Source organism: Zootermopsis nevadensis, unplaced genomic scaffold (assembly GCF_977971745.1).
Source record: "Zootermopsis nevadensis isolate Lab colony 2312 unplaced genomic scaffold, Znev_1.0 Znev_ptg000061l, whole genome shotgun sequence".
NCBI lineage: Eukaryota > Metazoa > Arthropoda > Insecta > Blattodea > Termopsidae > Zootermopsis > Zootermopsis nevadensis.
The window spans coordinates 14,370,700-14,398,613 of record NW_028259192.1 but is presented as its reverse complement, the minus strand read 5'-3'; the positions used below and the strand labels follow the sequence as shown (position 1 = coordinate 14,398,613).

Sequence of the window (27,914 nt, the reverse complement as noted above, 5' to 3'; positions counted from 1 at the left end):
TTGAGCACAGTTTCAATATTTTCTCGGTGCTACTGTAGTACCATTTATAGTCAAATCCCCGAATTAAATTCCAGACGAACCTCGATAGTTCGGGCGTTTAATACGTAATTTCTGTCCGATAAAGTTATGTGCGGTATTTATCGTTAAATTCTGCATTTATAAGTTCAAACGACACCATTAAGCAACAACCACAACAGCCTATTTCAAGCTGGAAGTGCGTGCAGACCGCCTCGACACCGACTATGCCGCTTAAAGAAACTAATTCAAGTGTTGTGTTTCTTGCGTGCGGTTGCTGTGTGTGTGTACATGGTGCGCAACGTTAATTATACGTCAGCAGAAACGCAAATAAAACATTTAGCACTTTTCGGAACTGTGTCGATATGCAGGTCGAGCAGTCAGTTTCGAATCGAGGATCTCAAGGTGTGCATGTAATGAGGTTACACGTACTCTTCGTGCTACCAGGAGCATTTCTGATATTACTGGAAGTGAATGTGTTGAACGGATACACTGTTGTTGATTATACAGGGATTGTGGCTCTCGTTTTCAAATATTATCACTCTAAATGCATCATTCTTTTGTATTCGCCTACGAATGTCTATATAGGTAAACACGTAGCAACATTTTAAATAGATAAAGACAACTGCATCAGTCATTTGCAAAAACACACGAATCCACGATTTTATAGAAATGACATGTCTTTTCTGTGCGTAAGCAGCCTTGTGATTAAAGTCAAAACATGAGTCCTGGCTTATTTTATTTTAATACCAGGTTTTGGTGTAGGTTTTGACCATAACGAAAAACACAGTGAACTAAATAGGTCATCCCAACAATGAAAAAAGACACGTGACCACAAGAGTCGTACAGTGTTCCTTCAGTATTATGTGGATAACCTTCTTGTAAACAACATGAGTTCAAAAATAAATTTATCTTGTAGCTCTAAGTATAAAAGAGAGTAGTTAACTATAACTATATGAATAAAGTATATACTGCCAATTATTTTTCAGGACAAATAAATCAAAAATAAAATAGTGCGTTTGCTAGCAAGTTTTCTATTTCTTCATATCCCTTCTTTGAAAGCGAGTTTTGTGGACTCATGTGGTTCCAAATGACGGATTCAGGTGTTTGTTATATTAGTGTTAGTAATGTACAGGTCAAAGAATTAATTTGCATGCGGAGAATCCGTATTTCAGGTGTAGAAATTGTAATGCTTTTATCTTCTCTAAACAATGACAATTTGGAACTGCTTACAATTAAAATACTGTTATGTTAAATACTTGCGTATATTTTGGAGAACCGCGTTTTATTAATAATTTTAACAAATGTAGCTATTAGCAGCAGAGAGAAATCATAAGATCAGTGTTTTAAACTACTGGATATACTACGTATTTGACAAACGCGGCGTTTACTCTGGGTAAAACTGCATGACGAGAAATCAGTTTTTCCGACTCAGAGCCATTTTAACAACATGCTTATTATACCGTAATCTCGAAACTGTTGGCCGAATTCTCATTCGGAAGAAATACACACTTTCCGGAATGACTCTCGAGATTGGATTATTTTATTTAGTGTTCTGTCTGACGACAGGTCCATATGAACAGGATCCTTCCATCCTTTTCTCGGACTGGGACCTGTTCATATACGTTCTTGGCAGATGATCCAGAAGTGGTTTGCCATTGCCTTCTTCTGTGTGTGAATGGAGTAATTGTTGGGATGCCACGGAGAAACCGGGGAAGCCCCCGGAGGAAAACTCCGTGTTGCCTAGATCACGGCCTTGCCCAACACAAGTTATAAATTCGGGCACCGCCGGGAATCGAACTCGAGATCCCAAGATTATAGTATGGCCAGCGTTCTAACCGCTAGACCACCGTGGTTTCTTGAGATTGAATTATTATATTCTAAATACTTGGAATAATGAAGAAAAATTGACTTCAGAAACAATCTTTCTCTTGCTATAACAGCTGATTCTACTTAGTAATATTCCACAGCTAGCTACACCGTGACACTATAAATTACTGAAGAAATAACAAGGCACAGGTACCACAGTAGACCTAAAATTAGAGGACAGGGATTGCTGTACTTTTCTGTGCTTAAATTACACTCAAAAGAGGAAATTCTGTACGTTCTAAATGATGTGAAATTTCGTGGAGTAGCGACATACATAAATAAACTTTGTTTATGAAGTTTGACAACCCACTATTTTGCCGTGGGGTTAATGAGAACATGAAGAAACTGTAACAGGTTCCAAACAACCCATCGAAGTCCAAGGTCCTGTGCGACAATCCGCAATACGCTGGGGACTTGTTAAACCCCTGCTAATACCCACGCTGGAAAACCACCCCTTGTCGGCTCTCCGCTATTACTTATTCAATATTTTCGCAGTAATCTTACGTATCTGGAGACCTCCATCTGCAACCCGAATACGCAGATTTTGTCAGATTCATCATGCCAGAAGGGCGTATCAACACACATACTCCCTTATGTTGTAATACCCCCATGGATTAGGTAGAGAGTACTAGTCGAAGAGTTAATTATTATACGTTGATGGGATATTTGCCAAAACACCGTCTCCGAAATGCATCCGAATGTGAAGCAAACACTGAGGAAAGTGTGGGAGGAGAGGATTAAATATACGCAGTGATTATCTACCGGAAATTAATACACCGAGTTCTAGGTAGTCAATGTTCCGGCGTTGAACAAATTTAACATTAGGGAATTTATTGCAGTCTTGTACCTTTTTGTCTGCAGATGGAAGCTTTCAGAGCATGTGGGTGTTACTGCAACTGCAGAAGTTCCTGTCTGGCCTAGAAGGAGGTTTCCAGGTGTTGTCTGTTCGTATACAAAGTTACAACCATGAAATAAGCGAGTTCCAGTGTCGCAATAAGACCCCTCCACTGGGCGTTGTACTCACATCGGATGCTACAACCCAACGAGAACTCATGGTATCTTTATAAACAGAGGTTCAATAGAAACCAATCCTATCCTTGTTTTACTCAGTCATACCAAGACAACGAATTATGGAGACATGTGTCTCATTTCGTAACCACGAACAGGATAGTTAAGCTGGCTACACACATTCATTCTTGTTCGACTTTCAGTTTGTGCACTTTTAAAGTCTGGAGGTAAAACGTAAAAAGTGAGCCCACAAATCATGGCCCTTTCATTTCACGCCTAATGTGCTGTAGACCAGTGATATTCAACCTGGGGTACGCGTACCCCCGGGGATACGCGAAGATATCTTAAGGGGTACGTGAAATTTAAAAAAAAATATTATTTTATGATAAACACTGAATAATCAGTAATTTAATTTATTTAATTTATTTTAGATGTAGATTATATACTATGTATAACTTGAATTATACACCAACAACTTTGGGGGTACAAAGTTGAAGAGAAATTATATCTGGGGGTACGCGAACAAAAAACGTTGAATACCACTGCTGTAGACAACACGACTCCGGCAGTGCACTGGTTGTGAAAGCCAACCAGAAGATAAAGAAAAGAACTACATAAGGTCATCTACAATTGTGGTCCCACAAACGCTTTATTTTACCTTCAGAATGAGTGCGCGTGTGGCCAATTCCTTATTACCTGAATACTATATGCAGATTACATGAAGCTGGCCAAACGTGTGCGTGTTGCTTGCTTATGACGGTTTGCGATTGACAATTTATGTTCAAATATGTTAAGTGCGGTTATTCTGTTTATCAATATTTAAAATATTGAAGCGTTTTCACATCATAACAAAAGCATGTTTGATGTTTCCAGAGACTGTCCCAGAGCCGCACTATGTCTCAACCTGCCTGGCTTTTATTCTTAAATGGCAACACATCCCTAGAATATTTCTTTTATGACATCAACATACCATTCGACTGCAAGTTTCTTGTGGCACAGCCTCAAGAGAACAGAATTTTTTTGACTGAAGTTTACAGGATTGCAGAGGGAATGTCCTTAATGACACACTCATATGGGTCATGGGAATCTAATAATGGCACTATATGGGCTACAACTAAGCTGTATGAACGAAGAAATAATCTTCATGGTGTCGGAATGAAAGGGGTCTCATTGCATGTAAGTAGTTGATCATAACTACAGGTAGCCCTCGATTTACGCCGGGGATGTGTTCCTGGATGAACCGGCGTAAATTGAAACTCTTTTATAATGTAAATCAATGGGAAGTCAATGGCATGCATTCCCAGCACCCAAACATTGACGAGTAATATAATGACATAAGATTTAAAGCTCTGAAATAACGTAAATAAAATAAAGGAAATTTAAAAAAATTATTTTATACACTCACAATCGCCAATTCGTTGGTCCCCGCGATTGACCGCGATTCTTTCATGTGATTGATGTGTACAGTCATCTCTGCTGTTATGCGATAGTTGCATTCATGTAAGACGCCGACCTATAGAAAATCGCGAAGTAAAATAACCCCGGTATCTCTGCAGAGATTAAATTAGTCCTTTGAAAGTTTAAAGCGCCAGGAATGAAACTGCATATGAGCAAACTCACATATGCAAAAGTTTGCGTTTCACAAACAGCTATTACCGATCCATCGATCTCATTGGAGCAAATTCGCCTTAACGAAACATGCGTAATTGCAGAGATGACTGTATTTATATTTAAAATTAGCGATGTAAGAATTACGATTTGGTATAAGAATCAGTACGAGATACATTGTAAAACGTTATAAATAATAGTAAAATATATTTATTTCATTATAATAATTTTATTTTCCGTCCTTACACAAGCTTATAGATTGTTAAAATTACATAAAATTATAACATTTCAACATTTTTGATATTGTTACATTTTAAAATGACGACATGTTTCGATGTTCAATTCCATCATCGTCAGGTCTATCAATCAAAATTAAAATTAAAACTGTTGTATCTGCTGCTCTGCGTATACTGATTTTGTTTCTACCCGTTTAGATTTTATTTGTTTAATCTCCAGGCTTCTTCCATTTAATTTTGGAGCCTGCGCCTGGGTGCCTTATATCTGCAAAATCAATTTTATTTTTCATATCGTGATCCTGGCTACTGACATAGGAAATGGAATAATTTTACTCTAATTTTAAATTTATTTTAAAGAATTTCTCAAATATATCGTAATACAAGCAAAAGAAATGTAATCACAAAATATAAAGTATTATAACATACCGGGTTGTGTGTGAGGTGCTTGTCCGATGTTACGGAATGGCAGACAGCAACTAAGTTGTGAGTATCGTGTATGGCTATATATATTGGGTGAAAGTTGTTTAGGGGGTTGGGTCGATGGACTGTAGAATGTTAAATATCGGATTGTTCGTGTAAATGTTACTGTCGTTTAATGCAAGGTTTTGTTTATGTGTTCTTTGTATATGATATTTTTCTATGGTGTCTCTATGTCGTTTGTTTTGTATTATTTTTATAATGTCCATTGTATGTTCTATTTTGTTGTATGAATGTCCTGTGTTTAATATATGCTTTGCATATGCTGAATGATCTTTATTATGTTTTATTGCTGTAATATGCTCTTTATATCTTTGATTAAAGGTGCGTCCAGTTTGGCCTATATAGGTTAACGGGCAATCATTGCATTTTAACCTATATATGCCTGGTTTTTCGTATTGATTTGTTGTGTCTATTTGTGGTTTTTGTTTCAAGATGTTTTTTATAGTGTTTTTTGTTCTAAATGCTATTTTTATGTTATTTGTTTTAAATGTTTTTGTTATATATTTGGTTTCTTTTCCTATATATGTGAATGTGGCCCATTTGTTTTGTTTATTTTCGTTTCCGTCTTCATTTATGTTGTTTACATTGTTTATTTTATTTTTGGGTTTTAATTCATAATTGTTATATCCGTTTTCTATTAGAATTTGTTTTATTGTGTTACATTCAATTTGTTTGTTTATTGTGGTTATGGGATATGTATTTTTTCGGTTTATTAAGTAGTTAATAGCCATCTGTTTATGTTCATTCGGATGGCATGAAGAGGCATGAATTATGGTGCTTGTATTTGTGGGCTTTCTGTATATTTTGAATTCGAAGTTATTTTCGTTTCGTATTATAGTTAGATCTAAATAATTTAATTTGTTATTTTGTTCTTTTTCTAAAGTGAATTGTATATTTTGATTTATGTTGTTGAATTCATTTAAAACATTTTTTATATCTGTATTTTTTCCATCAAAAATCATGAGTATATCGTCAACATATCTACTATAGTATTTAATTTGATATTTGTTTAATATATTTACTATGTAATCATGCTCGAGATATTGTAAGAATATTTCAGATAATATGCTCGAGGTGGGAGCTCCCATAGGTAATCCTGTTTCTTGTTTCCAATATTCATTGTTGAATTGGAAATAATTTTGGTTAATAATAATGTTAGTTATATTTGTAATTTCATTTATTAGATCTGTATTTATATTCTGTCTATTTAGAATATCTCTTACAATATCTCGTAGCATGCTTGTTGGAATATTTGTATACATATTATTGATGTCAAAAGAACAAATTTGTATATTTTTATTATTATGAAAATTTAATTGTTGGATTTCATTTATTAATTTTATAGAATTTGTTATGTTAAAGGTATTTGGTAAATTACAATATTCTTTTAAAATGTTTTGTATTTTTATTGCTATTTTATATGCAGGGGCTGATGTCCAATTTATTAATGGTCTGATAGAGTATGGGTTCTTATGTAGTTTAATTTGTCCTGTGATGATTGGTGCGGTGGCGCTATGATTATAGTATTGTGTTTTGGGATGGTTAAAAATGTTATTACACTTTTGGGTTATTTTTTGTATTTCCTTTTGATATTTTGGTGTTGGGTTTTGTGTTAGTTGTGTGAGCATATTATCTGAAATATTCTTACAATATCTCGAGCATGATTACATAGTAAATATATTAAACAAATATCAAATTAAATACTATAGTAGATATGTTGACGATATACTCATGATTTTTGATGGAAAAAATACAGATATAAAAAATGTTTTAAATGAATTCAACAACATAAATCAAAATATACAATTCACTTTAGAAAAAGAACAAAATAACAAATTAAATTATTTAGATCTAACTATAATACGAAACGAAAATAACTTCGAATTCAAAATATACAGAAAGCCCACAAATACAAGCACCATAATTCATGCCTCTTCATGCCATCCGAATGAACATAAACAGATGGCTATTAACTACTTAATAAACCGAAAAAATACATATCCCATAACCACAATAAACAAACAAATTGAATGTAACACAATAAAACAAATTCTAATAGAAAACGGATATAACAATTATGAATTAAAACCCAAAAATAAAATAAACAATGTAAACAACATAAATGAAGACGGAAACGAAAATAAACAAAACAAATGGGCCACATTCACATATATAGGAAAAGAAACCAAATATATAACAAAAACATTTAAAACAAATAACATAAAAATAGCATTTAGAACAAAAAACACTATAAAAAACATCTTGAAACAAAAACCACAAATAGACACAACAAATCAATACGAAAAACCAGGCATATATAGGTTAAAATGCAATGATTGCCCGTTAACCTATATAGGCCAAACTGGACGCACCTTTAATCAAAGATATAAAGAGCATATTACAGCAATAAAACATAATAAAGATCATTCAGCATATGCAAAGCATATATTAAACACAGGACATTCATACAACAAAATAGAACATACAATGGACATTATAAAAATAATACAAAACAAACGACATAGAGACACCATAGAAAAATATCATATACAAAGAACACATAAACAAAACCTTGCATTAAACGACAGTAACATTTACACGAACAATCCGATATTTAACATTCTACAGTCCATCGACCCAACCCCCTAAACAACTTTCACCCAATATATATAGCCATACACGATACTCACAACTTAGTTGCTGTCTGCCATTCCGTAACATCGGACAAGCACCTCACACACAACCCGGTATGTTATAATACTTTATATTTTGTGATTACATTTCTTTTGCTTGTATTACGATATATTTGAGAAATTCTTTAAAATAAATTTAAAATTAGAGTAAAATTATTCCATTTCCTATGTCAGTAGCCAGGATCACGATATGAAAAATAAAATTGATTTTGCAGATATAAGGCACCCAGGCGCAGGCTCCAAAATTAAATGGAAGAAGCCTGGAGATTAAACAAATAAAATCTAAACGGGTAGAAACAAAATCAGTATACGCAGAGCAGCAGATACAACAGTTTTAATTTTAATTTTGATTGATAGACCTGACGATGATGGAATTGAACATCGAAACATGTCGTCATTTTAAAATGTAACAATATCAAAAATGTTGAAATGTTATAATTTTATGTAATTTTAACAATCTATAAGCTTGTGTAAGGACGGAAAATAAAATTATTATATTGAGGAACACAAGCAAGATGCAATTAAGATATAATATTTATTTCACTTTTTGACTTGCCGGTTTCAAAATCGGCGTTATTCTGAATCGGCGCAAATTGAACCGGCGCAAATCGAGGGCTATCTGTATTCAGTCTTTTGCAGTGCTTACTCAGTTCTGAGATAAAAAAGAACTTCCCCAAATGAAGAATACGTTTATATTTGGAATAAAATTTTTAACAAAGATTCATCAAGTATTACAAGAACGATTTTCATTATAAGTGAAGGTAGCCTTTTGTATTTGATGACAGATTTTGACTAAATTTGGCATGATTTTAATTCCACTGGACATTACCCCCTTTTGTATGTTAAATTTTCGGACGGGTCGGGGCAGCTCAGTCGGTACAGTGACTTACTATGGACTGGATAACCGGGGTTTGATTGCAACAGGAACAGGATTGAATGAATGCAGTTAAAGGCAACTTAAATTATAAAAGCCTTTGAAATGATTGTACAACAGTTTTTCAAATTATTTACAGATATTTAGGATGCATGTTTTACTTTAATAGATCTTGCTAGATGCTAGTCTTATGCATCATCACTGGCTTTCTTTCTTTTACAGAATCCTCCAGTTACAATATTAAGGAAATCAAAAGATGGAATAGTAACAGTTGATGGATTCTTTGGCAGTGTGTGGTCCATGTTGGAGAGTAGATTGAATTTCTCGTGAGTAGGTGTACTAATGTTGTTTTCTTCCTGTGTGGCTAGATTTTAAATTGAGAGATGAAAGTCAACAAACATCCTTTCAAATAAGAAGAGTTGAAAAATGGCATGCTTCTCCAAGAAGTACATATTTTTTCAAATATATTATATTATATTTTAAAAAAACTGTGATTAGCAGACTAAGCATTAAATACATATATCAAACAATAAAATACGAAATTAACACAGTTGGGTCAATTTTAAGATTATAGTATTCACATGTGTTGCATAAATGAGCAATGTTATAAGAATATCTGTTGGAGGGCTCTCTCAGACCTCAGGAACCCTTTCCCATTCAGTTTTCACACATGCAGTTAACATTTGAAATTTGTACCTGAAGTTGGATGTCTTAAATAACATTAATAGCAGCTTGTTAATTATATATGGAATTTAAAAATATCTTCTTCAAGGTTCATACAGCTATAAAGAGACTTTGCCTGCTTGAGAAATTGTATTAATCATAAAAGAAACTACCATTGTAGATAATCTGTAATTTTCCCCATAAACAGCTTTGAATTGATATTTAAAAAGAGATTCAGTTAACATTAGAACTAAGAATCAAATTTTAGTGTTACGTGCCATTTCAGGACATCATTTAGGAGAGCTACTGCTTATGGTACACTTGTTAATGGGTCGTGGAATGGTATGATTAAAATGCTGAGGACTCAGGAGGTGGATGTAGCGCTTAGTGAGTTCACCATGACCAAAGAACGTTTGGGAGCTGTGGAATTCACATTTCCACTTATATTTACAAGGTGGGTTGTATGACAACTTTTTATAAGATTTGAGGTTTTAACAGCGGTGAGTATAAAGATTTCTGTCTTCTAGGTTGTTGCGCTGTGTAGTCTTGTCGATGTTTACCAACGTTTCAGAGGTCACACTGCCTCCGTCATCAGGGCGATGAGTATAAAGATTTCTGTCTTCTGGGTTGTTGCGCTGTGTAGTCTGGTCGATGTTTACCAACGTTTCAGAGGTCATACTGCCTCCGTCATCAGGGCGATGAGTATGAAGATTTCTGTCTTCTGGGTTGTTGCGCTGTGTAGTCTGGTCGATGTTAACCAACGTTTCAGAGGTCATACTGCCTCCGTCATCAGGGTGATGAGTATGAAGATTTCTGTCTTCTGGGTTGTTGCGCTGTGTAGTCTGGTCGATGTTAACCAACGTTTCAGATGAATACTCATCGCCATGATGACGAAGGCAGTATGATCTCTGAAACGTTGGTTAACATTGACCAGACTACACAGTGCAACAACCCAGAAGACAGAAATCTTCAACATTTTATAACTACTAAATGTAGCCTATATAATTCATATTAACACAGTATGCATGTTTGTAAAAAGATTTGCTTCAGCTTGGTGTTTATCTGTTTTATTAGAATCTACCCTTGTAAAATAAACCCCGACAAGTGGTCCGTTTCACACAATCATCAGAAAGAACTAATAGTCATTAAACATTCAAGTGAATAATTATCTTTGCTACTCTCCAAAGAACATATCTTCTTGCCCACTGATTGTCTTGTGTGCTCTGAAGGACTCATTGGTGTAAGAGGGGATGAAGCATGAGACAGTGAGGTTGAAGGATGCAAGCAATTAGTACTTTATTGGAAATACAAATATAAGTAAAATACAAAAACTGTCTGTCCCTTCAGTTAGCCAAGGCTGGCAATACCCAGGCTTATTCACCGACGCTCAATTATCTGGATAGGTCATAGTCACCATCACAAACCTACTTCATGGAGTTTACTGTTTAACCTGCTGACCACAGCTTGATGCTTGGCCCCTGCACCGCAAAGAAAATACATCAATGTGTTACAAACTAAATACGTAATGGAGCAGCACAAACATTTCACATACAGAGTGAAGTACCCTACCTTTCATGTTTTTCCCACTTCAGAACCTTCTTTTATTTTTATGTCCTTTCTCCTGCTTGTGAGCCGTACAAGTAGCTTGTAACCTAATATTGCCAGTGATCACAGCCACTACTTGAAATTACCATTACTCACAAATAACATCTAATGGATTTGTGCTGATTTGAAATTAAGTGTATTGCTCATGCTAATTACAAGCAACCACCTTATCCCAGCTCATGGTACAGATTGCTTCTTCCTTTTACAGAATAACCCCATTATTCTTGTGAGTTAAAACAAGCAAACAGTGCTATGCATTTACCATTGATTACTTGTAATTTTTTCATATTGGTAGACATTTATGGTTAATAATTTAATTTTGGTTTTGTGTTGGTATTTTAAAATTAATATAAATAAAACAATTGATATTACTTTAACTTCCAGGTACTACGTGTTCATACAGCAGTTGTCACATGATGTCCTCTCTTGGGATGACTTTTTGCAGCCATTCTCTACGGGCTTATGGCTCACAGTCTGTGCCTCGGTGCTTGTTCTCGCCTTTCTGCTGTCAACACTCCATAATTTAGGTCGTCGCTGTGGTAATGCAGAAGCTGATGGTCCCTCAAGATACAGTCTGTATGATTCATTACACTGTGTCTTCGGTATATTTTGCCAACAAGGTAAGAGGGTACATAATTAATTTCAACTATTGATAAAGTGAACAGACTCCGCATATAGCTTGTGAAGAAACCTGTTATTCAGATCTTGAGAATGGTTATTCAAATTTATGTTTATCATGGTTTACTCAGTTTGGACTTGCAACCAGTGTGCGATGGTGTACTGGTGTGCCATAACAACATTTCAGGTGTGCTACAAATTTTTATAAGAAATTGTGTATTCGCACATTTTATTTCATAAAAGACAATAGCTTATCTTTCATAAAAAAACACACACACACAGGTTCATTACTGACAGTTTTATTCAACATGTGTTGTATTTTATTTCCATGTGCCTGCATTCTTATATTGCATTGATTTATATGTAGATATGAGGAAAGCAACTGCAAACTACCTCAAGATTTTCTTTCCCAAGAAAACCCATCACGGATGGGTCACCAAATTTCAACATTGAAAGCCGGACTGATGATGATGATATGTAGATATTTTCATGAGGCAAAATTTTGTGGTGTTCCATCACTTGTCATTGACATTGCATGGTATGTCACAGGTTAAAAAAAGTTACAGAACACTGTCCTAGAGTGAAAGACCAAATTTTAGTCCTATATTAAACAGCACATAAAATTATAGTTGTGTTGTATATTCTAATCTTTAAGGTCTTAAATACGAAATTTGATGATAACAGATTCTGAAGTAAATGGTATTATGCGTTTCTGGAATGTCATCTGTTTTTAATTTGTCCATGAATCCCATTTTTATTTGTTACAGTCATTCCCATATACTTGAACTTTAGATCACTACAGTGTTTTCATCAGTCAACATGCAACCTAAAAAATCATCCTATTCTTGATACTCTTTTAATTATTAATAATCATATGCCCTTGTTACAGGTATTTTTTTACAAGTTACTTGAACTTTGCCACATATTCATATAATTTATTAACTATCTTTATATTATGACTTTTCCTGCATTCTGGCAGCATTGTATACATACACATTTGGTTTTCTTTGTGTATTTAGTTTACAGCTCTAACAGAGCATGTGTTTGATATTTTTCTTGCATCTAATCTTTTGCTAAGAAAAGACGAACATTGAGACACACTTCAATTTGCACAAGAAAGAAAGTAAATGTAGCTTTGCAATGTTACAGACAGCAAGAAGCATTAGGTCCAGTTTAGTTTTTCTTCACAGGACATGACTTCACACCGAATTCAGGTTCATGTCGTCTCGTGTACCTGACAGCATACCTGATAGCTGTAATTTTGTTGTCTGCCTACTCTGCAGCTCTAGTCTCATTCCTCACCAAAAAGAGTGTAGCAATGCCCTTCAAGGATCTCCAGGGACTTCTCAAGGATGGATCCTACAAACTTGGAGTCATGGAAAATTCAGCCGAGTACAGATTGTTTGAAGTAAGAAATTGAACATGGTTTACTTATGAGCGTAATGTGGCTGGACTCCAGCCAAGTTCCCAGGCAATTATTAACCAGATTCTTGTCATAATGGTCCGGGTCTTTTGAGTACTTCTATTTTCCTCGGCTAACCAGTGCTCCATACTTGCCAATTAATTATCAGTGACTGGTACAACAGGCACATTTGAAACCGCTATATGAAGGGACTCATTGTCACACTTTTCCCATAATCATCACCATCATCATTACTTGAGTCTAGAGCTTCCATTAAAAGCAATAAGATATGCACAGTATTTATATCTGAAAATTCTGTTCTGTCAAAACAGTTCTGTTGCCATCAGCAGCCATTCTCCTGTTATGATTGGTTATGTGCTACTCAAGGCCAGATACATGACTTTTTATTACTATTTCAATTTATAATTTCAGTTACAGTTTCTGACTTAAGATGGAAGTAAAAGCATATAAATATGTGAATTATGTTATGACTCGATGAAATTTGAGGTTTTCACAGCAGTGAGCATGAAGATGGTTGTCATCTGCGATGTAGCTGTACATTCACTCATATATCATCTTGGAGTTGGACAATGTCAGCAACTGCAGTTCCACTGAAATAGAGTGGTCCCCCTTTGCAACAATAACAAATCAAGTTGGGATGTTGATAGGTTATAGGCACAGGGTGGCCAATGGGAATGGGAAACTTGAGGGACCATAGAAAGGCTTTCCGAAGGAGGTCATGAAAAGATTAGATTTTCTCTTTTTGTATTCCTCAAAGTTCAACAGCATCAATAATGAATGAATGTGGACACAGAACTGTTAAAACATTGCTGAGTGAACTTAATCCTGAATGCTGATTTCTGTCCTGTGTAGAATTCAGTCAATGTTCACATGCACGAGGTCTTCAAGAAGCTGATCCAGAATGAGCCAAATTTGCCATCCTCAGCTGAGGAAGGAGTCAGGCGGATTTGCTTGGGCAAGTATGCTTTCATGACCACAGTCTATGCAGTCTCCTGGCAACATGCTGCATGCAGAGTCATGGCACTGCCCAGTGAGTCTTTTCCAGCCAGCCTGACATTTGCTCTTATCAAGAACAGTCCCTACAAGGGGATCATTGACTACAAGTAAGTAATTCTCTTGAACTTTTCAGAAGTTGAATTATAGATACATCTTCAGATAAAAAGCTGAAGAGGACAGAAAATTTATCTCTTGGGCCTCTTGGTTAAGCTAGTTAGACCAGGTCTGAGAGTAGATGAGCACTTGACGTCAGTTTATATTCCCACCAAATTATTATAAACCTAATTGTCTCTCTGTAATAATAAAATAAGTTCTATCAATGTACTCCCCTGGAGTGCTTGTCTTATTCTGACTTACAGGAATGTTATGTATATATTTAAGTATGGCTGCCTAGAGTTTTGTGTTAGGTGTGTTATAAACATTTCTTGTGGTGCTGCATTCATTATCTGATTTGTATGTTTGAATTGTAGTACATAAGAATACATGTAATATATGTTACTTTTATTTTGTTTGGTCCTTGTTGCAGTATCATGTACCTATGCAGCAAATCTTTTATTTAAACATGGGAGTAACAGAAAGAAATACTAACAAATTCAACCAAATACATAAATGGTAAAAATTGTAGGTTGGTGTTTGTTCCTTCCCAGAAAACTTGCCTTTATTTTGTTCTAGCCTGCATGATCTGAGGGATAAAGGAGTGTTGAAACGCCTACGTGTTCAGTGGTGGAAACCACAGCTGCCTAAATTGAAAAGTCCCTGGTACACGGTTGACTTTTACAGCATCACACCCATTTTGGTTGTCCTGGCTGCAGGTGTCATAATGGCAGGTATCCTCTTGGTACTAGAGAGAAAATGGCACCATCAACATAAACTTCAACATTGAAATAATTCTACCATAATAGGAAATTGGACTACAGAAGAAGCTGTGGTGTTCTTGATCAGACTTTCTGTTTCAGTCAGTTTGTTATAGTGACCACTTGGACTGCCCCTAATGGAATGCTTGGGCAGGTAAGATTAACTGGGGTTTGGTAAAACAAAAATAAAATAAGGTCTGTAAAGTGTATGCAAAGGTTTCATGCGATTCCAATAGAGACTGAATCAGATACATTTTCTGTGTTGCTTTATGGTATATAAAAAGGTTAATTGGTTTCTTAAAATATTGTCTGCGGTGTCTGTACAGTCACACTGAGATAAGAATGTTTGAGAATTGGTTGCTGAAGGGAATAGTCTCAAACCTGATCAAGTGGTCCCAACAAATAGGTTCTTTCTCTCTTCTTTAACTTGATAATGGAAGCAGAATCCAGCTTTCAAAATATTACAATATGTTGGCAGAGTATTACATCAGGAGGAGTCCTGCTTCTGTCCACATTCATGCACTTAGCACTTTCTGAGAGGCCCATGACATATAGGTACCACCTCATTGTACAATGGACAGTTCCCAGGATACATTGTTTTCTGCCGAAGACAATTAGGTCTCTATATAGTCTGTCAGAAGGCTTTCTAATGAAGAGCTTTGACTGCCTCATGCCTGCTTTAGCAGCTCAGTGTTCAGAGTGCTGTCCTTCAACCACTGCTTAACCTTGAGCCCTCTAACACATGGTGAGCATAATATTAATAAATAATAGCTTGGAATTTTAAAACTTCATTATATACAAATTATATTTATATGTAAAAATCAAGTGTAAAATGTACTTTTTCTACTATATCTTGCTTATTCTGGGAATTTGTGCACTGACTTGTTCCAAATCTAAATTAACTGTAAATGGAATGCATATGATTTATTGCAGCAATCTTATACATTTTGGAGACTCAGAAAGTACATTTAACATAATTCCTGAAACCATCAAATATACAGATGAATTTTGTGTTTCAAATAGACCTCAGTGCAGTGATTTTTTTAAACATATTTGAAATTTTCTTTGAAAATTTCTTTTATGGCTCCTTATAGGTATATCAGGAATTGATGAAAGACTCTTGGGTTACAAGCCGCATCAGGTGGCTGAATGGAGAATAAACCATATCGTCTAACAATGTTTCTAGAACAGTCTCTGCTGTCGTCCTCAGTGCTGCTGTGTAACAAGTCTGATGTTTTGTAGTGTGCTCACCAATGGGAGCAGAGATTGCTCTCGAAACGTTGGCAAAAGATATGGTTTATTCACCATTCAGCCACGTGATGCAGCTTGTAACCCGAGAGTCTTTCATCAACTTCAGTTGCCAGAAAGCTTCACTTTATATTTCAGGAATGTTTTAAACATCTGGAACCTCATTAACCCTTAACCAATTATATGGGCTTTGTGTAGCACATACAGTGATGAGGTCTGAGAGACTTCTCAAGTTTTGATAGTCCAGTTGATCCAATGTACTTTGCATGCAAAATAATTTTAAATCTAGCATTACATGACTTACAACACATATATCTCACAATTTCTCTTCACATTTTAAACATGGTTGTAGGATTTACACGAAAATAAACACAAATTTAGGTACTGGTGTTTTATTTTTTATTTTTCATTAAAGAAAGTGAACAGTGTGTCAAATTTTGACAGTTCATGCACATATTACAGAAAGAAATTATCAGTGTTTGAGTGGAAACTTGGTTTTGTAACTCTGCGTCAGCTCATTCCGTGTTGTGGCCACTTTTAATTGTACATTCATTTTTGACGTAAATACGTCTATATTAAAGGGTCATTCCGCAAAAAAGTTTTACAAAAAAGTGACAGGAAAATGTGTAACATGGTTACCTAGGAAATATCAACAATTTGTAAATATGGACTGACAACAATGGTCAGCTTGTATGCATTGTTATGTTACCTAGGAAACGTCATCTGTTTACTCGGCTTTGTTGTGTTACATTACTGCCGTCAACAATCCGCTTTCGTTATTGCGGAAAGAGCTGAGCTGTGAATCGCTTGTAGAAGAAGTGTGTCGTAGACTAGATAATTTTGTGCTGGTAAAAACGTTTTACGATATCACAGGTACTTATCTTATATAAGAATTATTAAGAAATCTATTGTTGTGTTATTTTGTTGCATCATACTATGTACAAGATGGATGACATTGAAGCTAAAAGACTCCATAACGCAGAATATATGAGACAGTACAGAAAACGTTAAAAAATAGAAGTAGTAAATAATGAACTCCAGAGTGTAATGTCAATGGTGAAAAAGTTTTAATTGTAGCCCTGTATATTTGTAACCATACACCTATTGATGATTGTAAGAGATTATTTTGAGTCATTTGAGAAATTATACAAAGATGTTTTCAGTTATGGCCACAGAAAATCCTAATACAATGCCGATAATATTGACAGGAGATTTTAACATTGTTTTAAAGAAGGAGGAAAATCAAAGGTTTGCCACATTTATGGAAGAAACGTTTGGCTTAATGTTGATGTCAAATCCTCAATGTAGTACTACTAGATTTGGAATAATTTTTTGGGAAAATTCATCAAACATCAAAAAAATATTCACTTTACAAAAGAAAATTTTTAGATTAATGGCTGGTGTCAAACCTAGGAATTCATGTAGAAGTCTGTTTAAGAGATTAGAAATCTTAGCTCTTCCATGTGAATACATATTCTCATTAATGAACTTTATTGTAAATAACCAAGAACATTTTCAAACTAATTCTGCTATACACCGTGTCAACACAAGGAATAAAAATCAGCTTCATAGACCAATTGCCAACCTCTCATGCTTTTAGAAGCGTGCATATTATGCAGGGATCAACATTTTCAATAGTCTACCATCAAATTTCACAAGTCTTGTAAATAAAAAGGCACAATTTAAACTAGCATTGAAAAGATACTTAATTACACACTCCTTTTACTCTGTCGATGAATTTCTAATGTTTACAAGTAAGTCATAATTAATCTATTGTATATAATGGGTGGGTTTATTTGTAACTTATCTCTACTTTATGTGAACACTTTGTATTTGTGACATTTATATAATAGTATGACTTGTATTTGCATAACATGTATTGTATTATTATGACTTATTCTACATCCTATTGTCATCTGACTAACTTATGGATCCATGGAATGTAATAAAGATGTATGTATGTATGTATTAAAATCTTGTATAGATATGGTGTTAGCACGATATGTTGATACTCAAAAATGTACAAATTTTATAACATATTTCAGCTACCACAGACCCATCTTAAGCGTAACTAATTCAAGGTAGGCAGTACTGTCTTACTCAAACTTTAATCAATTGTAAAGCGTGTAGAAAGAAAATATTTAGAATAAAGCCACTATATAAACTCCTTACCGTATAGACGTATTTACGTCAAATTCTCCGGAACCGTGGTTCCACTGTAACTTTTTACTCCCAACATCATTCATTTGCAGAAAACCAAGCACATATTTTTCAAAATTGGGATCATGAGGTGTAACCTATTTCGAAGTTCCCGCGAACTTACACAAGTTACACAGAGCGTCAGAGTTAAAAAGAAGTGTAATCGTTGACATGCTGTCTCCTAGAACTCCACAGTACTAAATTTCCCGTTGCAAACAGAGTGGACCAACTGAGGAAGGGAGGAAAGTACAAGTAGACGTATAAACAAAAGAAAAACGGTACAGCAGAGCCCTCCGAAAGAAAAAGAAGGTATTGTTTCTGCTGCGGTCTCGACCGCAGGTCAGTGGATAAGGGCATTTCGAAGGAGTGTAGATTATGTCAGCACTTGCAATACCATGGTTCCTATGTTTGACTAAGAATGACGTTTTTGAACCGAGGTCAGGTATCCAAACAATTTGAAAAGCAGACTTGGGAACTATTCGATAATCGATCTTGCGTATCAACTCAACCTACAAAATTCAGTGTTCTACTTGCCAGTAGGATCCAGAAATTTCGTTGAAGTTGAACGTGGGCCAATAGAATTTAGCCAACTCGAAAAACGTTACCCAATCAGAACTCGAATCGTGCAAGTCCGCTTGTTAACTGGACCAATAACGTTCAGACACGACGTAATTCTGTGTAGATATTTCGACGGGTCTGATCGTATAATCTGCGAGTTGTAAGTTAGACTGGTACGAGAGAGCACGTAGTGATTTGGGTGTGAGTTAAGTGTAAGAAGTGTGACGTTACATCGGGAACTAATACAAAATATTTTTGGTAAGTTATTTTGCATTTAATACTGAATTCTGAACAGTATTGACCACATGCAAGCCGGCAAAGTCGACCATCGTTTAATGTTATTTTCTCTACCTCGTATGGTTGCAGTTCTTCAACAATTCACGTGAAACCGTCGTCATGCGATTAGGAATTTTATTGGGAGTGATTTGCCTGCTCGGGTCAGGTATTTGTGCAAAGGATGAAAAGAATAAGGATGTTGGAACTGTAATAGGAATTGACTTGGGAACGACATACTCTTGGTAAGTACCTATATACCCGTATTTTAGTTATGGTTTCCGAGCAGGGTCCGAATATTCTATACCGCTTATTCAAAATTTCATTACTGGGCATAATGTGAGCCACTTCCATCCACCTACGACCCAGTTTTCGTATTCAGTAATACTTTTTTCTTTGTGGATGGGGGGGGGGGTTCTACAACATTGAACGTTAATACAATTTATGGATCCTGGGGACAAGCAAAACACAGGGTTTTGTGGGTTATGTTGGTGCACAATATTGATTATCCAATAATTCTTCAGGCCACTTTTCAAATTTTATGGATACCTGAACTCAGAGAAGTGTCAATTTCAGTCATGGTACATGGGTTTTGTTGAAAATTACCTCATTTCTAGCAGAATTGTATCTACTGTTTGGATCCCAGCTCTAAAATGACATGAGTGTGGAAACTTATGTAAGTGGTGGCAAAGAGAAGGAAATTTTGTACTATTCAGAATAAAATTCTTTCCAAGTTCCCCCTCTCCTTTAGTATTTATCAGATATGGGAATGTAATTCACTGAGGACATACTGGATTCTCACCATGGAGGCATTGGTTCACTGATTAACATTCTTTTGTGTCCTCACTTCTGAGATAGCCATAATTTAATTTCTTTGTAACACAAATGAAACTGACAGGATAGTCATTCTGATATTGGAGGTAGTAAGTACATTTCAGTGGTGGCATGAGAACCTGAAATATCACACTTTTTTTCTGTTTACAGTGTTGGTGTCTATAAGAATGGTCGTGTGGAAATTATTGCAAATGATCAGGGAAATAGAATTACTCCTTCATATGTGGCATTCACACCTGAAGGTGAGAGGTTGATTGGAGATGCTGCCAAAAACCAACTTACAGCAAATCCAGAAAACACTGTGTTTGATGCCAAACGTCTTATTGGCAGAGACTGGTCAGATGTCACAGTTCAGCATGACATTAAATTCTTCCCTTTTAAGGTATTCTAAGACAACTGCAAATGTGTCATAGTATGGTACTGAATAATTGCTGTTTATCTACATAAATAGTTTTAACAGGACATCAAATATGTGGTTATCCTTTTGCTTATGATGAATGAAAAATTGTGGAAATATATGAAAAAAACTGCTTTTAACTAGTGAATTACATGTTCATTGCTCATTGTTTGCAGGTGAAAGAAAAGAACAGCAAACCTCACATTGAAGTTTCCACATCTCAAGGAGAAAAAATGTTTGCCCCAGAAGAAATCTCTGCCATGGTTCTTGGTAAAATGAAAGAAACAGCAGAAGCCTATTTGGGAAAGAAGGTAGTATCTAAATAGTTATTGGAAGAAATATGGCTTGCAATATTTGCCCCTCATATGTGTGTATTCTGAAATTTAAGGACTTTTAAAATGATTTAACTGTTTTGAAATCAAACAGCATATTTCTCGATCAAGATTTTGGGGGGAGACAGTGGCGTTGCTTGTAGTTGCTGATTTAATCTGCCTGTAAACAAGATTGTTAATATTTTCATGCTCATCATAACTGCTGTTGTTTCCAGAAAAAGTATATTTCCAGTTGTATGTATTACGAAATATTGTCTTTCCTTGCTTTTAGATACTGTAAGCATATTCAGTGGTTTGATGATGTAAAACATATTGAACATTGTGTCAGACATTGTTTTTATGTTCTTTCCGGGTTCTCATATAGAATTATACAAAATCTGTTGTTTATAAAATTTCTAATTCTGTTGGCATTTATTTTTCTTCCATGGATTGCAAAGTTTATGTTTCTGTAGGTGCGTGGTGCTTTATAAATTTGAATCCTCTTCTCTTGAGGCTAGTGGTTCAAAAATTGAATTTGCTGTTTTATGTTTAAAGTTGTGATTGTTGAACATTTTCAGGTAACTCATGCTGTGGTGACAGTACCTGCTTATTTCAATGATGCTCAGCGACAAGCAACTAAGGATGCTGGTACAATCTCTGGACTTGTAGTTATGAGAATCATTAATGAACCAACGGCTGCAGCCATTGCTTATGGTTTGGACAAGAGGGAAGGCGAAAAGAATGTTCTGGTGTTTGATTTGGGTGGTGGCACATTTGATGTCTCTCTTCTTACCATAGATAATGGAGTATTTGAGGTTAGTTTTCTAAAGGTTGTCACATTTTTCAGAATGGGACTAAAGTTTGCTAAAACAGACCCAAGGTTTCCCATTGTTGGGACACATTGTTGCACAGTGGGATCACAGTGTAAGAATGATGCAACTTAGAACAATGGCCTTGGATGACATTAGTGTAATAACCACCACTGTAATGTGGCATGAGCACTTGTGAACGTCAGTGTACTATAAAGAATACGCCTTTCCAGACGTGTTTTCTTTGGTGTTAGGATATGTTTTACTGATGTCTGTGGTTTTATTAATTAAAATTATGTTGTAAATGAGTTACAGCTCTTAAACTGAAATATGTTGATCACAGGTAATCAGTTTCAATATTAATTATGTAAAACTGTTCATAGTTAATGACCTGAATGCACATTGTTGTGTGTGTAAAAGACTAATAATCTTTTGTGCTGAAGTATAATAATAATTTTGTATAGATGAGTTAATGTATTAGAACATTCTTTTTTGGAAAGCTGATGAATAGTGCAGATATAGTTTAGTACTTGACTAGTAAAATTACACTCTTGCAGCTAAATATTTTGTTGTAACTTGAGTTTGGCTATCCGCTGTTAAGTCAATTTTTGATTTCTAATCAAGTAAATATGTGTAATGTATGACATTGAATAGGAGCTGTATTGAATGCTGTAAAGCAAAGTTGGGATGCATACTTTATTTATACTACTGATTTGTTTCAGGTGGTGTCTACAAATGGAGATACACATCTTGGTGGTGAGGACTTTGATCAGCGTGTGATGGATCACTTCATAAAGTTGTACAAGAAAAAGAAGGGCAAAGACATTCGTAAGGACAACCGTGCTGTTCAGAAGTTGCGTCGTGAAGTAGAGAAAGCAAAGAGAGCGCTCTCTGCCAGCCATCAGGTCCGAATTGAAATCGAAAGCTTCTTTGAGGGAGATGACTTCTCAGAAACTTTGACCAGGGCCAAATTTGAGGAATTGAACATGGTAAGTAGAAGATATTCAATTTGTGATTAAATACCCAGGCATGAATGACCAGAAGGTTGCTTAAGTGGCATTCTTTTGAATAGTTATTAGACACTTCACTGAGCCCATGAGGTTTTTATGACTGATTATGTTGATAGTGGTGCTCTGGGTTATAACACCATGTAATGTCGAAGGTGGTTCCTCTTTAACACTCGTAATCATCTACAAGACTGCGTGGTTTTTCAGCCTAGAAGACCATGATTCTTATGTAAGGGGTGTTCAGAAATTTGTCCATTCAAATAATATAATGGACTGTAATGGAATTAATTTACCATCAGTGGGAGCTGCTGCCAACTGGTGTCTGCAGAATCTGAACGTCATACTAAACTTTCATTGTACATTACGTTTCATAATGTTGTGAAGAAGTTTAAATTATTGTTTTTGAATTTATGCAGGACTTGTTCCGTTCAACGATGAAGCCAGTCCAGAAAGTGTTGGATGATGCTGACATGAATAAGAAAGATGTTGATGAAATTGTACTCGTTGGTGGCAGCACACGTATCCCTAAAGTGCAGCAACTTGTCAAGGAATTCTTTGGTGGAAAGGAACCATCCAGAGGAATAAACCCTGATGAAGCTGTTGCTTATGGAGCAGCTGTTCAGGCTGGTGTACTGTCTGGGGAGCAGGATACCGATGCCATCGTCTTGTTGGATGTCAATCCTTTGACTATGGGTATTGAGACTGTTGGTGGTGTCATGACAAAGTTGATTCCACGAAACACTGTTATTCCAACAAAGAAATCCCAGATCTTTTCAACAGCTTCTGATAATCAACACACTGTTACAATTCAGGTAGGCCTGTGCATTTTATATTCTGGTTAGGCGCTAATTTTAACTCTTAGGACTGGTAATTGCAATTGTCATGAGGGCAAATAAAATCAAGGAGTAATAGGTGGATGGACATACAGCATGTATGGAGGAGACATGTTATATAAACTAAAGGGATGGGATCATTTAGAAGACTGGGGTGTAAATGTTAGATAACATTAAAATTCATCTTAATCCATTCAGTTAATTGGTTTCTTAGGAAAGTGATTAATTTGTTAAAAAAATTTACCTTTACAGGTTTATGAAGGTGAGCGACCCATGACAAAGGATAATCATTTGCTTGGAAAGTTTGACTTGACAGGAATTCCTCCTGCACCCCGAGGTGTGCCTCAGATTGAAGTTACCTTTGAAATCGATGCCAATGGTATCCTACAGGTAGGTCATGTAATGAAGACTTTATACTTTAGGTAAATTTCAATAAATATTGATCAGATCTATAATTGTTTTAGGCACGCTTTCATTTACGCCAGTTTTTTATGATTTGATGTTTCCACAGGGACTGGTTTCATCCATTTTGGCTTTTTATATATATATATATCTTGCAGCTTAAACTTGCAGTTATGAAAATCCAGGACCAGTTCAACAATTTGTAGCACTTCAGAAGTGTGTGCTTCTCATTGTAAGCAGTACATACAAGATGATGATTAACCCCTTCAAATCAAAATGTAGAAGCCTCATACTAAGTGATGGTCTAAATTGGTCATTGTAGGTTTAAAAAAAACCCAAATATAGTTAGGAACTGCTGATATTAAGTTCAATGAAAATTCATTTTGAGTGATTCCCCATGGAGATGGACAGGAGCAGCATGCTTTCTTAAAATTTACCTCATCTGTTAGAAAATTAAAACATTAATTTTCTTGGATGGTTTCCTTCATATATCAAGGAATGTTTGTGTAGCATCAGGTGATAATATACAGCCTCAGTTAGGTGCATTGGGTAAAGCTAATCTCAATCTCCATGCCTATCTTCATCCAGTAGACCCAACAGATTAGTTTGTATACTTTCACTTTGCAACAGAAGTAGTCAGCTTCTGAAATGTTGTTTTCCAACTAATAGACAAAAGTAAATGTTTTATGACATGCTTTTGTTGAAAATCTGCCGACTTACCTGTTGACAGTTGCTGAATGAAAATACTACACTGCAGAATAAAATGCCTATGAAGTTGTATAAAAAAATTTCACCTGATGTTTAAATAAAATTATTTTGTACTGTAATTTGTCACAAGTGAATTGTATCTCTGGTGTTTATTTGAAGGTAAGAAGTAGGAATCTGATTTTACAGGTTTCTGCTGAGGATAAAGGTACAGGTAACAGGGAGAAAATTGTTATCACCAATGACCAGAATCGTCTTACTCCCGATGATATTGAACGGATGATCAAGGATGCCGAGAAGTTTGCTGATGATGATAAGAAGCTAAAAGAGCGTGTTGAAGCCCGTAATGAACTTGAGTCATATGCTTATTCCCTTAAGAACCAGTTGGCAGACAAGGAGAAACTTGGTGCAAAGGTTAGTTTCTTCTATCTTTAGGTTTTGAAGTTTGATATTGAAGGGAAACTAAAGGACTGTATATCCTTAAGGATGTTTTTATTTTCAGGTAAAGCCTTCACAGAAAATAAAAGAGAGATCTCACTGCAATTATTACAGCTTTGTCTTACATAGTATGAACTTGGTTTTCATTCTTGGAATACTTTCTCTCCCCCCCCCCCAAAAAAAAAAAAAATTGTGTGTGTACAGATAGCTTTGATTATTATTACAAAATTTAAAGGGCTCTAAATTAGGAAAGAAGTGATGTTGCTTGGTTTGGTATAATTTATTACAAGCTGTACGGCAGGATGTGAGCAGTGGGAAATTGAAAATTTAGAAATGAATGCCACTTTAAAGCACTACTGAGGTAAAGTATGTTGTAATGGCATCTTATATTAATTGCAAACATTGAACATCAATATGCATATGAACTTCATCTTCTGATCTTGAAATACTTGTTTGATGGGAAAAAATTCATGCATTTTGGGATTGTAAGATTTGAGGTTTTCACAGTGGTGAGTATGAAGATTTCTGGGTTGTTGCGCTGTGTAGTCTGGTTGATGTTAACCAACGTTTCTGAGGTCATACTGCTTCTGTCATCAGGGTGATTCATCGCTTGATGACGGAGGCAGTATGACCTCTGAAATGTTGGTAATAATCTACCAGAAGACAGAAATCTTCATCTTGGGAATTTTTTACAGGAAACGTGTGCTTTGTAATGTTGTGTATTGTTTATTAGAATAAAATTGTTTCACAGGTGAGTGATTCTGACAAGACAAAGATGGAAGAGGCCATTGATGAAAAGATAAAGTGGCTGGAAGAGAACCAGGATGTGGACACAGAAGATTACAAAACACAGAAGAAAGAACTAGAGGACGTTGTTCAACCAATTATTGCCAAACTGTACCAGGGTGCAGGAGGGGCACCTCCACCAAGTAGTGCAGATGATGATGAGCTAAAGGATGAACTTTGAGAGTTATAAAACTAAACTGAACAGAAAAACAAATAGTGATGTACAGTGAACCTTTTTAAGAGGCTGTGCAAAGTGGACATGTCTCAACCCTTTGCTGGGTATAGAGGAGAACCCTGCCTATGGATAGGGCTTTAATATTCCACTGAAAATTAATAGTGATACAAAAGGAACTTGGCAGCGCCTGTTGGTATAAAATAAGTCTGACCAAATTAGATAAGTCATTTGGAAACAGTGAAGTTTGTATGGTCTTTATTTCGAGGTAAAATTTAACTGGTACTGCTTGCATTTAAAGAAATCTTTTCTTAAAAGTATTTTTACATTACTTGCATATCTGTAGTAGGTTTTGAACAGCTGTTGCTGCTAGGTCAACTGTCAGATTTGAAATTGTGTAACTAGCATGTTTGTGCTGTGTGAACTTTGTATTGAGTTAGTTTGCATGTCTCGTCCTTTCAAACCATTGTTACTGAATAGTTTCTTCATGAGTTCACAAATATTTTGAGAATGTAAGGGATTCCCCTACAGTTACACTGTACACATGTAGAATCTCGTTACACTGAAGTGACACTTATTTACCAGCAATTTTCAAACAGTATACTTACTCCAGTCTGCAAGTGTAGCCCCCCTTATTTCTTTGCAGACTCATTTTTTGGAATGATGTGTACAGAAAAACACTGCCATACAATACAAAATGTCCAATTAATTTTTGTAATTATGCCTGAAGTCTTCAGTGCTGTGTTCGTTTAACCAAGCATGAACACTGTTGTATTTTATTGCTGTCCGCATCCCTTACAGTATGCTCATGTGTAGACTGCGAAATTCATATACATACCACAGCAAAAACATACTATAGGAGATAATGAAAACAGTACTGCCCAGCATGGATAATGAAGTAAAGAATACGTGTTGGTTGGGGAGAGAAACAATTTCTTATTGACCTGCCAAAATAATAAATACCTACAGTATAAATTATGCATATGTGTGATTTGCTGGAGGTGATAAAATTTTATGGTGACTTTGATATTCTACCAGTAGCAATTTGTAGGAAGATTTTTGGATCAAGTACAGATCAGATTTCAAAATACACTGTCCTCTTCAAGAGTGATGTATTTGTTAAGGTCTTGCTGAGAGGTTATAGGAAACTGGCAGCAAACTGTGAATTTTCAATTACTATTCATAAAGGGCAGGAAGAATGTTTCACTATTATATTGTACTTAAAAGAATTTTCCTGAAGTAATTTTGTGTATTGTTTACTACCTTCAGGACTTTTATAGTACATTATAATCTAACAAAAGATTGACATTAATGGAATGTGTTAGTAATTTACTAACACCATGGTAGTAAACCTGAAATGTCAGTTTTTGAAGTTGAATTGGGTTTTGGAAGTAAACTTTGCAGGGTTATTGTATCCAAGGGTGACTTGTGTCCATGATATTTGCTGACTGAATGTAAAATGCATATAATATCCACAGATGGTTTAAAATTGTATTATAGTGTATTTTGTGTTATACGTCCAGGCTGTTTCTGAATTTCTTTTGGTTGTTTGCTGTTTATTTATTCTCTTTCTGTGACCTGTTGCATTAACATGTTATATTGGGTAGTCTTATGTACTTTTGCCTGATAAAACCATGTTTGCCACAAGAATGACTGAGTAGGTGTACAAAATATGTGTGGATATGTTATTGAATTAAATGTTCATTTTCCAGAATTGTGATGTTTTTATTTATCCTAAAGATTATTTTTTTTAGTTTTAACTTAGTGAACTGCTGTTGAATGTTTGCATACAGAACAAGAACAGTGTTTTCAGAACTCTAATGCTCAAACCAGCAATCTTAATATTCCGAGACACTCATTTATTTCGTCATCTATGGTCAGCTTCACTGGCATGACCCCTTTCATTACACAGTAGGGCCCAGCTTTTCGGCGATCCGCTAATACGGCGCTTTTCAATTGCGTGCATATGCCCCACGCGCTCAACAGCTGAGTCTGAGAAG

General features: G+C 35.5%; 2 protein-coding genes and 2 long non-coding RNA genes across 4 annotated transcripts; 3 read left to right on the top strand and 1 right to left on the bottom strand.

Moving 5' to 3' along the window:
• Positions 1 to 400: 400 nt before the first annotated feature.
• Positions 401 to 18,357, top strand: LOC110836556 (putative glutamate receptor). The gene is made up of 9 exons (XM_022077863.2): positions 401 to 603; positions 2,746 to 2,939; positions 3,766 to 4,068; positions 9,006 to 9,109; positions 9,733 to 9,900; positions 11,436 to 11,671; positions 12,860 to 13,077; positions 13,945 to 14,195; positions 14,761 to 18,357. The coding sequence occupies exons 1-9, from the start codon at positions 432 to 434 to the stop codon at positions 14,969 to 14,971; spliced, it is 1,857 nt and encodes a 618-aa protein (XP_021933555.1). The 5' UTR covers positions 401 to 431; the 3' UTR covers positions 14,972 to 18,357.
• LOC147871222 (uncharacterized) lies at positions 4,760 to 5,296 on the bottom strand. The gene is made up of 2 exons (XR_015532711.1): positions 5,163 to 5,296; positions 4,760 to 5,001 (listed from the first exon to the last, which is right to left on the bottom strand). It is a non-coding gene; the product is annotated as an uncharacterized LOC147871222 (long non-coding RNA).
• On the top strand, positions 7,831 to 8,366 carry LOC147871221 (uncharacterized). The gene is made up of 2 exons (XR_015532712.1): positions 7,831 to 7,963; positions 8,125 to 8,366. It is a non-coding gene; the product is annotated as an uncharacterized LOC147871221 (long non-coding RNA).
• Positions 18,358 to 19,044: 687 nt separating the features above from the next.
• Positions 19,045 to 27,628, top strand: Hsc70-3 (heat shock protein 70 cognate 3). The gene is made up of 10 exons (XM_022077851.2): positions 19,045 to 19,205; positions 19,314 to 19,465; positions 20,205 to 20,436; positions 20,628 to 20,762; positions 21,341 to 21,577; positions 22,294 to 22,560; positions 22,995 to 23,390; positions 23,664 to 23,801; positions 24,708 to 24,932; positions 25,708 to 27,628. Exons 2-10 carry the CDS (start codon positions 19,344 to 19,346, stop codon positions 25,921 to 25,923), a joined length of 1,968 nt encoding a protein of 655 aa, XP_021933543.1. The 5' UTR covers positions 19,045 to 19,205; positions 19,314 to 19,343; the 3' UTR covers positions 25,924 to 27,628.
• Positions 27,629 to 27,914: the final 286 nt, after the last annotated feature.